This window comes from Alexandromys fortis, unplaced genomic scaffold (genome assembly GCF_014885135.2).
Source record: "Alexandromys fortis isolate MF-2015 unplaced genomic scaffold, M_Fortis_MF-2015_v1.1 scaffold_114, whole genome shotgun sequence".
Taxonomy (NCBI): Eukaryota; Metazoa; Chordata; class Mammalia; order Rodentia; family Cricetidae; genus Alexandromys; species Alexandromys fortis.
Window position 1 is genome coordinate 2,975,959 of NW_026068046.1, and position 13,629 is coordinate 2,989,587.

The 13,629-nt window shown below is 36.0% G+C and overlaps 1 protein-coding gene across 3 annotated transcripts in view; it reads right to left on the bottom strand.

Annotated features, from left to right (window-relative positions):
• Tenm1 (teneurin transmembrane protein 1) overlaps window positions 1-13,629 on the bottom strand; it is a 570,621-nt gene that overhangs the window by 85,641 nt on the left and 471,351 nt on the right. For 2 of the 3 annotated variants that reach the window (XM_050118835.1, XM_050118833.1), the window contains exons 21-22: window positions 11,429-11,449; window positions 6,057-6,289 (exon numbers count right to left, since the gene is read on the bottom strand). In XM_050118835.1, coding sequence (XP_049974792.1) covers window positions 6,057-6,289; window positions 11,429-11,449 — 254 coding nt within the window. The remainder of the gene's footprint in view (window positions 1-6,056; window positions 6,290-11,428; window positions 11,450-13,629) is intronic. The other variant, XM_050118834.1, reaches the window with a different exon arrangement.

Below are 13,629 nucleotides of genomic sequence, written 5' to 3' on the forward strand. Positions count from 1 at the left end.
TTCCCCCTCCCCCCACTTTTCTCCTCCTCCCTCTCCAGTCCGAAGAGCAGTCAGGGTTCCCTGCCCTGTGGAAAATCCAAGGTCCTCTCCCCTCCATCCAGGTCTAGGAAGGTGAACATCCAAACTGGTTAGGCTCCCACAAAGCCAGAACATGAAGTAGGATCAAAACCCAGTGCCATTGTATTTTGTTAAAAGTTGAAGACTGTGAAACAATTTTTCCATAAGCTGCTTCTAATCCTAACAAGGATGTTAGATAAAACAAAATTACATGGGAAGGACCTTGCAAGCTGTGGCTGGGAATTTGGCCACAGGTGTCTGATGGTTGATATAACTTAAAAAGCAGATTTTATTTAAGTGATTCTCTCAAATCTTTCTTACTTACCTCAATGCCTGACTTTAATTCTCTCATCTTCAGAGAAAAGATATATTTCTTTGAAATCCCTGAGATTCATGACTCTTGCACCTCTTAGCCTCATCTTAATCTTAGGACTATGTCTTTGTTCTCTCTCCTATTCCCATTTTATTTAAAAATATTTTTATACACTATATTTTGATTTTATTCTTTCCCTTTTCCCAACTCCTCCCAGATCCTCCCTATCTTCTCACACATCCAACTTTATGTTCTCTTTCTCAAAACAAAACAAAACAAACAAACCTATAAAAACTCCCAACAAGACAAAAACTACCTAAAACATACAAAATAAAACAAAAAAGACCACAAAGCCCCTCTGGAATCCCTTCTGCTATTACCCTGAAATATTTTTAAACTAGAAAACATTTATTATTTTTTAGAGTCTTAAATACAGCATTTTAAATTAATGCCGTGGCTTGTCTGTAATTTTGTTCAGGATTATTCTTATACCACCAAATGGTTGTCACCAAGAAGTTATATAATATACTAAAGGAATGCACGAGAATCATTACTGCCTTCACTGCACTGGGGAACCAAAACAAACTCCTTTTTTTCTACTATGTTCTCTTTTTAATAGACACCACTGATGCCAGTAAGAAGTCACTAATTGTTGTCTTATCAACTTTTTATTAATCACATATATGCCAATTGGGAATAGGCTGCAGATGCCCAAAGGAAAGAATAGTGTTTAGGAATGTACCTTAGATTTAGAAAGGAACAGAAACTATTGACTCTAGATTTTATATTATCCAGATTTTGTAATTTCCCATAAAGTTAAAAGAAATCATGTAGCTAGTGTCATGAATACCCTAAAGCCACCTAATAAAGGTGTAAAGGCAAGAATTATTTCTCTTCCATGGAAAAACTGTTGACACTCAACTGGATATTGCCTAAGCCCTGCTGACTTCTGAGGTCAATTTATTTAAAGACACACTTGAAAACAGAGATATAACCTGTAGTGAAGTCTAAGGAAACATATTAAGTCACTGATAAATTTTAGCCTGTCCTGTCAATCCTTCACCCTTTGTATTTACTTGGAAAAACACAAGTGCATTCAGCTTGTCATCAATTTTGTTTTATAACCCTACCTAGTACCATTTCACATTTTGCTTAAGTACTTGGTCATCTATTACATGACTCATTAGTTTGAGTTCTCTGTAGAATTAAAGAAAGTCGCAGTAAAAATAATAAATGGAGCCTAAGTTTCAACGACATCATCCATGCATGTTTTAAAAGCATCTTTCAAAGTCAACTCAAACTCATATACAGTGCTAGGGAACGGTGCTCCTTCAACTTCTTCTTAGTGAAACCCTTTGAAGTATTGATGAGTTAAATGACAAATGTTTCTTGTTATTGGGATTCAAATCAAAGTTTATCACATCGGGAGAGATAAAGGTTTCTTCCCAGGAGAAGAACCCAGGGACTATCATATGAAATTCTATTTGAGGATGCTCCAATTTTTCCTTCAAACAAAATTTGTAGTTACTACTGCAGTCAGGACATTTAATAAAATGAAGGTTTCCTGTCTTGGTCCCTTAAGGAAAATTTGGTGAAGTTCCTAGTTGCAGAATCTTCCAAAGAGAAGTGATAAGGTTTTCTGGAGATTTATTTGAATAATTACAAACCATGTAAATGTTATATGGCGCACTATCAGTACATAATTAGTTAAAAATCAGAGAAAGTGTTGTAATAGGAAAATGAAACTGTCTTATAAATATTTTTTCCTGTGAAATACAAGTCACTAGATTACAAGGCATTTCCCCAAATTTGTATCCTCCCCAGAGATACTGAATTTTAGTCCAAAGATGTGGAATATGGTATAGTTCTATTGTAGGCTTCTTCATAGAAGATGTTTTATACATGAGGCTAACTTGGTTTGAGTTCTGGGTTGTTACCTGCATACCATGTGATCCTGTGCAAATCTCTTGCTCTATCTGAGTTTCAGTTTCTTTTTGTACAATGGGAATCATAGCCTTGTACAAACTGAATAACACATCGTAGTTATTCAGTTTGCTGTAGCAATCTTTACTGTATTACATTAGAATCCAAAATGAGACCATTTTGAATTCTTCAACTTAGACATGAGAAATTTTGTGATCCTGTGTTAAAATTCATGCTGGCTCAAAAATAGTTAATGGCATTATTGTTTATTTTAGTGTTGCGGGAAAGGGAACAATGGTAAGGGATAGTGACTTGTACAACCATTCAAGGAAAACATGGCCATTATATGGACAAATCAAGGACATTTAAACTCTCTAGCCTGCAATTCTCAATTGGCTGCCATTTCTCACAAACACAAACCAATGAAGAAAGCAAAGTGAAATGCAATACATCTTCTGATCCCTGAACTTTGGTTGGTAAGCTTTTGATGGGATTTAATAATTTACTCCAACTTTAGCACAGGGATCTCAAAATGCATTATATTTCAACTTGGTTTGAGAATACGTTCAGAAAATTAGTGAGCTGCTTTGCTGATCAACATTTCCTAGCCTTAACCTTGAGTAGTTAAGGAATGCTGGAATGTCTGCATAAAATTGCAATATGTTGCTTGTTAAAGTGTGAGAGCAATGGCTCTCAACTTTCCTAATGCTGCAAAACTTGAATATAGGTCTTCATATTGTGGTGACCTTCAATCATAAATTCATTACTCCTTCCTAACTGTAATTTTGCTACTGTTAGGAATTGTAATGTAAATATCTTATATGCATGATAGCTGATACGCTAACCTATGTGGGATGAGAACTTCCGTCTTAGAGTAAGCTTTCTTTCCTAACCAAGAAATGGTACTCCCAGATGTACATTTCCATTTTCTACTGATCTACAGCTTTTCTTTATGAGCTTCAGTGTGAGCGGAAAAATTTAAGCCTCTCCTGAAAGCAATCCATTAAACAGTTGCTGTCTTCCAAAGGAGTGGGAAGAAGGAGCTGGTGCATATGACAGACAATCGTATAGCAAAACTACAAACAAATGACACTTTCTTGAGAGACAAAGAGTATGCCGGAAAACTTCAAAGATGAAATTATCAATTAGTCATACTATTTTCTCAATTTACACACTGTAATTTAATAACTTCTTGCATGCATGAATTTCCCTTCTAAAAATTTTATGAAATTGCCCTATAGCAGCATTCCATGTAAGACTCAAACTTCGGAGTCACTGACAGTTGAGTATGTCTAGGTTCAGTATGGAGATGGGAGTTGCAGCTGGGTCCTCGAGTTTCTCTCCTGGATGTTTAAAGTGACTGATTTGTGTACTGATGTTCCACTACAATCTGAGTGATATCAAACATTGTTTTCATGGTCAAAAGATATGGTACATACCTACATAGTATATACCATAACTTTCACTTTTTTAGGTATTCCAGTTCACTCATTGTGTCTGGACAAATACTGTAAACCTCAGCTTCAAGAACAGTATGTGAATGTGGTTCAGGTAAGTTCAGACAATCAGATGTCTGTCTGTGCCTGATGTACTCAGGGCTGCTTTGAAAGTATTAGACTATGTGTAAAGAAAGTTGAGTGAATCAATATGAATAAACACATACTAATGGCTATGACAAAAAGAAAAAACTAAGTTTGATATTAGCTTTAATAGATGTATAATTTTTGGTGCTCTAATTACTGATACTTCAAGAGTTCATGCAAATTCTGCTAATCAGTGCTCTTATTGCTGCTTTCCAAGCAGGAAAACTACAGCAAACCAAGTCTTTGCTTTATTTGGAAAAGCAGAAATAGTCATTCTTTATGTGGCAGGCTGAATGGGGTAGGTGAGATGAGTGGTTTTCAGACTAGCAGAGACTCAGGAGGATGTCAATTTTAGGCACAATACAAGCCTGATTCCTCCTTATTGCGTATGCAGAAATCTTTATAATACTCACAAGAGTTTTAAATCAATATAAAATGTAAGACCCAATCTGATATATTTTCTTGAAAGATGAGCTGATTATATGTTGCACCTGAGTTATTCACTTACTTCTTGAATATTTATTGTGGGCCCAGTGTGTGGATGCAATAGGAGTTGGTGCAGAGAAGAAGAAACACTTTACTATAATACTTGGGAGATTTACATTCCCTTTGGGAATACCTGGATAAGTAAGACTTATTTAATTGATCAATTTTAAAATAAACAAATTTGATGGATTCTACATCATGTTCCAAGTAGGTAGGGAATGGGTAAATTTATAAAATATTAGATGCAGTTTCTCTTTGCAACATTTTATAGAAAAAAATCTTTTTGTTTATGAAGGAACTGAGAAACAAAAGAAGGCAAAAACATAACCTAGTGTTAATTTAAGAGTGTAGATACTATTTAAGAATTTCACCTTTAATGGGCTGGGGTTGGCCAGAAGGGCTTTAATGGAGAAATGGTAGTTGACAAACCTGAATACTTTGAACTATCATAGTAGTTGGAATTTAATTCCATAATGGCAAATGTCATACGGCTATAGAATAATCTCTTAATATTTGAAATAGTAAGTAGCTTTCTATCAAATTAAATACATTGGCCTTACAGTATTTATTGACATGGAAAGGTATTTATAATACATTAAAGAATGACAATATATATGATGAATCTTCTCTGAGAGAAATAAAACATATGCTACACATAAAAATTCTAAAAAATAACTACTATATTGTTAATGGTAATTTTCTGTATGTGCTAAGCGTATGCTGATTTTAATTAAAAATATTCTCATTCTTCCCTTTGTGTTTTCTGGAACAAAGGTTTATTATGTTTAATACTCAATGCTGGCTTTGTGAAATTCAGTAAAATGAATACTTTGTAAAACTCTCTAAAATAAATATGTACACATGCATCTATAAAAACGTAGGAGAAAGAACCAAGAATGTCTGAACAATTAAGCAGATGAGCTAGATGATACGTGATGACAGAGCATCTGTAAATTTAGAAGTCTAAGGTGGACATATGATTGAGTACTATGAAATTATAAAGTTAATTGGGAGACACATACATATTCATTAAACTACAGGCAATTGAGGTAAAGATTGGTCTTGCAAGATAAGGGAATGAAATTTTTTTTATAAGGCTAAACTCCCACTAAAAGCAAAATAATTGGAATCTTTTATCCCAGAGTTGATTTAAGTAAAGAGAAAAATAAAAATAGCTTAAAAATTATCTAGATTCTTTAAAGGAAGAAAGGTTCATTAATGGTTGTTAAGCAAAAGATAGAGATGCTGTGAGATATTCAGCGTTTCTCACAGTGGTGGAAGTTGGCAACAGACCTTCCTAGATCCAATGCAGGCCACAGAGCAGAAACAAGAGTGTGGAGACTCTAGACTGGGACCAGTTAACTCCTTAAGTGCTGGATTGTGTGGAGTTCCCAGAAAACAGCACCCAGTACAGGTTAGAAATCTTGAGAGGCACTTCAATGGCCCTGGGCAGTAGTTACTTGCTAACCACACTAAAATCATATCAATCATTTGATAACAATTATGATCATACTAACTAATGCATATCATCTAAAATTTTGCCTTGATGTACCAATCTTCTGTGATAGACTCTGGAAAAGCTGTCTGTGAGAGGAAGAATGTTGAGATAGACACAGTATGACAATAACTTTTAGATTTGGTGATATCAAACAAAATCTGTAGTCAATTGAGGAATGAATTTCTGTTTATTTTACCTCGAGGGCTGTTCAATGATGCTTCTGAGGCTTTGCCACCATCTCCGCAGTGACTCTGGTCAAAAGGAAGACACTGATCACCTGTGCCGGCCACCACCTCAAAATTCTTAGTCAGATCTTTTGTTTCCACAAGGGATTTCAGTTTGTAGACTTTTCGAGTATTGGTGTCTGATAGGTAGAGTGATTCAGACATAGGGTCCATAGCCAGATAGTACTTGTGTGCAGGGCTTGTGCTAGGGAAGAGGAAAAAAATAAGTCATTAAAAGCAATTTGTTCAACATGTACCCTTGGAGTCTGTCTTTTGTCACAAGTGGAAAAATATTTTAATAGATGAAAGAATTGATGTATCTTCCTGTGTATGTACCAAGGGTCTAGACATGTATTTGTTTTTTCTAATAATGGGTCTAGGTATGAGAGAATCCAAATCATCCAGCTAACCTATAATGATGCTGACATTTTGATGCTGTTTATCAAGAGTAGAAAGAAACAGAGAAAAATATCTCAGGAGCTGCTTTTCCTATTCTGTCATCCAGTTACCAGCTGGGCGATTGCTTGTGTCAAGGTCACCTTGAACTCACCAAATTTAACACAATTCTTGTTTTCACCTTCTTACCCATCTCTCAGCAAATTGTTCCTTGGTCTTTTGGTCTTTCTGCCTCCCCTCGGGACACTGCCATCTTCCTAGGTGCCTGTTGTCGATTACAAGGCATGTTTCAAACTAGAGGACTATTGATTTTGGAGGGACGTGTCTAAGAGAATACCATTAAAGTTCCAAAGTCCCTCTTTGAAGTGAGCAATGCTTCTCTACACACTTTCCCTTATGTCAGACACTGGTGAAATTTAACATTTCTAAATTATGACATATATATGTATGACATATATATATATATAATCATGACATTTGAGTTTTTTCTTTGTTGCTGTTGCCATGATAAATACCATGAGCTAAGCGTAACGGCGGAAGAATGGGTTTATTGCCCCTTATAGGTTAGAGTCCACCATTTAGTGAAGCCAAAATGGGAACTCAAGGCAGGAAACTAGAGGTAGAAACGTAATCAAAGACCATGGAAGAATGGTGCTTACTGGCTCGCTCTCCATGGATTACTAGGCTTGACTTCTCATACTACTCAGGATGACCTTCCTAGGTGCGACAGTGCACGCAGCGGACTGGGCCCACCCACACCAATCAGCAATCACAGCAATGCCCCACTGATATGCTCATTGGCCAGTTTGATGGAGTCCGTTTCTTAGTTGAGGTTACCTCCACCCAAGTGACTCTAGTTTGTGTCATGCTGGCAAAAATTAACCAGCATACATAGTCACATGGTTGGGTACATAGATTCACCTCTGTTGTATGTTACATAGAAGGTGTTTTTGAAGTTGTATTCATTTTTCATAGTGTCTTCATAATTATTCTGACCACTTCTATAGTTAGAGATATTGTAAAGTTTTTGATGCAGTATAATAACCCTTTCTACCTCATCTATTTTCACATGCTTTTAGTGTCTTTACCCAGGCAGCTTCTCATGAAGGAAGCCTTCCCTAAATTTCTACATTGGGTTGTTTGCATAATGCTTAGGAAGAATACATACAAATTAAATGACTTGTTTAAGTATGAGTGTTCCCCAGTCTAATGAACTGTGAGAATTAGCAGGAAGGCAACCATTTCATGTTTATTTCTAATACATTTAGTGCTAAGAACTCTACTTAGTACTTACTCCCTGTGCCAGAAGCAAGATATCATTCTTTTCTAACTCCTTTCTACCATTTCTCATGTCTATGGAACATCATGCTCTTGTTTCTTTCCCCCTACCAACTTCTTCAGTATTTCCCTTTATCTCTGCTAGTTCAAGCACACATCCTCTCTTACTGGAGCATTCACGGTGCCATTTCTACGTTGTGTGCTTGTTTATTAATTCATTAAAATACATCTTCTAAACACCTGAAATGTGCTCAGGAACTGTGCTATGGGATAAAGGCCAACTTTTGTATAAGATACAACCATTTTCTTCATCAAACTCACAGCTTAGTCAAGTAGACCGATAAGTAAACAAGGTATGACTCTCATAAGTCACGTATTAGTATAGAAAATGTGAAAAGGGAGAGAAATGATCAGTGAAGAAGGATTTGTGATGTAGGAATATCTATCATACTGTATTAGTGTTTTAAATTACTAATTGAAGTCTATGTTTTATTTGATCCCCTTAGTTTGTTATTTATTATTATTATTATTATTATTAATCTAAGATAATTTTCCCATTCCAAGACAGCAAATTACATTTAGTCATCATGTCTTTTTAGGCTTTTCTGGTCCATGACATTTTCTTGGTCTTTTCTTGGTTTTGATGGCCTTACCAGTTGTAAGACCATTTGTCAGTTATTCTACAGGAAATCCTTTTACAGGAATTTGTCTAATACACTTCTCAGATAGGAATTGTAGAGTTTTGATTGAAAAGTTTCATTTTCACCAAATTCCACCTACTTTGTAAACAATCAACAAAATTTATCACTGACCAGCTTGATCTCAACCTCCTGGGAGAGCCATTTTTCCTTACTATAAAAAGCATTCCTTATTGTCTTTCCTGGAGGAACATAATTGTCCACAGAGAAGACTTAAGCTATCAGGAATTACATCCCCCACCCTTGAGAGTAGATCATCACATAAATTATAATTTTTGGATGGGTGATTTATATTTTTTGTTTATTTAATAAAGGTATGAGTTTTTTTTTTAAATATCAGTATGGGCTCCACAGACATTTATTTTATGCTTGCAGCAAATGAAATCCAATGCTATTTTATGTTGTCCCAGTTGCTACCACTAAGAACTCTTTCTCTTGGATTATATGTACCTTTTACGTGCATCCATAAATGTTTATTATTATTATGGTTATGATGATGATAATGTCAAGACTTAATTACTTCTGGCACTGCAAGAATGTTCTATACTCATCTTAAATTTTTCCTTCCATTATGCCAGAACCAGCCTTTCTTGAAAAACAATGGTTCCTCTTATTTGGGAATGGGATTAAAAAGCAAGACTGGATTGATGGTTCTAAGTATTATCTTTGCAGGTAACTCTCTTCCTAAAAAATTGTGACCTGTTTGCATACAAAGACCATATCCATCTCTCTGTCCTTGATGTCCAATAGCACCTAAAAAGGTCAGTATTCAGTAAGTTCTGAACAAGAACTGGAGTGTATGGCATAAAAATAAGGCATGAAAAAGAGTTCAGGCTTTGGGTACTTAGCCAAAGAAAGTGGAGGGGAGAGTCTCGTCAGAAGAAAGAGATCTTTTAAGGACTGACATTCTCTTAATTGCAATTGCCCTCTAAGCATATTTATGTATGTAAATAATTATAAAGTTGGCAAATGGTAACTTGAAATTCAGTTTGTACTGGAAGAAAATCAGATTCAGTTGGAATAGTTGGATTTTTTTTTCTACTTACCTTCTTTGCGTAACATAACTCAGGAGATTTCAGGGACTTTTTCAACCCTGGAACCACCGTAAGAGATGCTATATGTAAATTGTAAAGTGCACCACCAGATTCCAAAATGATTTGGCAGCTCTACCCCAAAGTATCTCTACAGCAAAGATTTCTCAAATAGGTGGTGAGTAAAACTTTTTATGACTTTAGTTCGTCTTTTTTTTTTAACTTTCAGAATAATATTTCTCCAACATACTTAGATTTTCCTAGAGTAAAGGATGGGTTGCAACCTTTCCTGGAAATAACCTTTAATACTTTGGTATCCAATTTGTGCAGTTTCAACTGTGCCAGATTAATCATGCTTTGTTTAGGTAGGGACCATGGGCTATTTTTCCAAGAGAAATGTTATTCGCACAAAAGTAGTTTGGAATGCATTACATTCATTCATTATTGAATATCTCCAATGTGCCTGTAAGCTAAGTTAGAATTAGTATTCACCTCAAATTTCAGCTGGGGAAACCCAGCACCATAAGGGGCTTGCACAAGGTCACTAACAGTTTTGTGCCCTTACTAAGATTAGATTGGATCTCATGTGACTGTGTATGGGAAATGCCAACAGAACACCCTTGATGTGCAAGTGGAAAAGACAACCCGTGCCCTCACATTTTCCTGAGTAACTTGATGTATTTTCTTCATCAAGGCTCTTCTTCAAATTTGTGTACTGGTTTTGAGGAAAGGGAGTAGTCCAACATATCAAAATAAAATTTGGTTAATGTTGTTATTTTCTTGACAGAAAAATACCTTGTATTGATATGCAATTTCCTACCATTTCCCAAGTACACTTTAGCTCCATTGACAATGATTTCTTTTTGCTTTCTTAAAACATGTAAACTTGCTGCAACTACCTTTCTATTTGCTTTACCCCAACATGACTAAATGTATCAATTTGACAGAGGATTTCTTTTGCAATTTAGGTGTTAGACCTACTCTGTCATCTTCTAGCTAGTTTTATACTCAAGCCATTGATCTTCAAGTTACCAGTGATCACTTCATTCACACCACTTAAAATCACATGGATTTTTTTTAACATGGAGAATTAACACTTATAATTATTAACATGCAATAGTAAGCAAATTGGCAACCAACTGAATTTGCTTAAACAATCAGTTATGCCAAAGTTGCAAGGCTGATTTCGTTCAATAGCATTTGGGAAGAGGCATTTCCCAACTACAATCCATATTCCAAACCCTACTTGTGCTACTTTGAAGACAACTGGCACTTGGGAATGAAAGAATTCCATATTCCCCTTTGAAATTTCAGAAAGTTTGAGTAGTTATGACAACATGCAGTGCAACAATGAGTAGAAATCCTCAGCACTAATTTCAATGCTATCTGCCATTGTCAGTAAATGGTCAGTTTGGAGCTTTTCAGTTAATTCCTTTGGCGAGAGGAAATAGAACACACTTAGTTATATAAAAGGAAAACGGTGTTATTAAAGATAGTTACCAAATACAAAAAGCAACTCTTTCTTTAAAAAGGTCATTATGGTCATTGTCTCTTGATATAATTGACAACTATACTTTTGAGTCTTGTGAGAAAAAAATACTTGCAACTTAAAGACATTAAACTGATTTGAACTTATGGGCTCATTTGTGGTATCACCTTAGGGAAACATAATGAGACTTTTGGCCTTACTTTCTCATGCCATACTGATCTGTCACTCTCATTTATCTTATTTTCTTTTCTGAATATTCTTTTCCTTTCTTAAATTCCTCCTGAATACACTGACCTTCTTTTTTGGAAGATACTTACCGGCACATCATTTCCAACTTCACTTTTATACTATTTCTTTAACCTTAGTTAAGAAGCAAACATTCCCTATTTGTACATATTCGAGGGTGGTTTCTTAGGAAAGAGGGTCACTAGGCAGCTGTGTTATTTGCTTACCTATGTCTGGTATCTCTGTTTCTATGGTGCACAAGGTATCCATGAGTAGCAAGTGAAAACAAATAGAGAGTCATCAGTATCATTCAACAAGAGAAATCTCAGCAGACACATCAATTCCTGACTCAGCTTGTGGCAATTAGAAAGACTGCACTGGGATCATTTAGTCAGTGGGAAGCCAAAGTTGACTCACTTCTTCCATAGTCTCCTTATAAGATGTCATCAAGGTGGTTACATGTCTTGCTTTGGTGGGTAGGTACAGTTCTAAGACAATAAATAAAGCTTCTTCCTGGCCATATGCATCGGGACCATTGAATTCCAGTGCATGTGCAGTTTCTGGGAGCTCTCCCTTTTCCTACTAAACCAGAATTCTGACATGGAGAAGTAGTGATTGGGGATTTTATTTTTAATAAATTCAGCTGACGATTCTGATGTAGAGTTAAAATTTAAGAACCATTAGGCTTGCGACTGAAATAGCAGCTGCTGCGAAGGAGCATTTTAAATTTTAGTTTGATATTCCTGACTACAGCAATGTAAAACCACCACATCTTCTCTCAAGACACATATTGGACACACACTCGCAAACTCAACTCTAAGACAGTTCTTGGATCTACCTCAGAGATAAGGTGGTGGCATCTGTGCACACATTATTGAAAACATTTCAAAAAGCTCTCATAACTTAAAAGTATGGGAGTTTTCCTCTGCATGCCACAATACTGACCTCCCTGGCAGGATGTACCCATTGCTGTCATAGTGCTATTACAATTATGGGGTAACTGATCACATTCTTATCGGATACAAGACTTGTTCCACAGGAAGGATGTCATTCCTGATAAAGTAAACTTGCTCAAAGGCCCATGATCATAGGTCCTAAGGGGAAGCTCCAGTTGTTGTGTTAAATGGTCACTTCATCAAACTGTTCTCTAGATATATGTGTATATCCATAGAATGTTCTGCTGTCAGTTTTGGTTAGAGAAGCCTCTTTCTGTAGTGGGTGGTAGACAATGCAAAGACTCATATCTGGTCAAAGTGCCAAGAATAGGTGACTATTAGCGATCAGCTTATGGATGTGTCCTTTATATTAATCTCCCCTCATCCAAGGCTTAAGGAACATCACAGAAGAATGGGCAAAGAATGTCAGAGCTTATGGACGAGGAGAACTGTGAAATGCAGACTTTTGACATAATGTGGTTGTTGTACACATCAATCATAGCGCCTGTGGTTACATGCACAAGACCTGTACCATATCCAGTCAGACACACTTCCAGTACAAATTGGAGAGGGTCCCCTGAAATCTAACCTTTGGTAGAAGCACTATTTCCAGCTAATGGTTGCTGGTTGAGGAAGAGTCATTATCCTTGGGGAACATGGTTCCTAATGAGTTGCCTATATACAAGTGGATGGCCATATATATATATATATACATATATATATATATACATACGTACATACATATGAGCAGCATTAATTGGACTCAGGAATTATTAACAATAACAACAAAAGGGAACATTAAGCTAGGAGAGAGACCAGTTTGTGGGTACTAGTGGAAGTTGTAAGGAAGTAACGGTAGATTAATATGACTGAAATAAATTGTATTAATGTATGAAATCTTCAAAGAATTTAAAAATTGAGGACTTTCACTTAGACCACAATAGAATGTCCTTAGCATTGAAACTGCTGCATCAAAAGAGCTTCAATAAAACACCATAACCATCAACTATTAAAGCCTTATGTCTTCCAGCCATGTTTGTTCCAAAGAGCGACTGGCGTGGGCAAAACAATTGTAAGCCTCCAAGAAGCAGAACATTTTGTAAGCACTTCATTTAATAGCTTCTTGACACAAGGTATTGCCTTGGATGTTTCACTGGGTGACGTGATATTTCTCATATGAGGGGCTCAATCTGTGTGCAGGCCTGACTTTAGGTCAAGTTTGCCTGGAAATAAAAGGCTATAATCAACTGTGAAATATAGTCATTTTAATTTTAAAATCCTTTTAAATCTGGCCCTTAGGTCACTTTGAAGACATGAAGATAATAAACCTTTTTATAAAAACCAGAAAATGTTCTTTTTCTTTGAATGTCCAGGAAGAAAAAAAGATACAGAATTATTTTACTTGAAATTTTCTGCTAAAATGGATTCAACTCTCTTGAAAACTCATCTTTCCAAGGTACTCGCCTGGCCACAGGTCATACTCCATTGGCTCG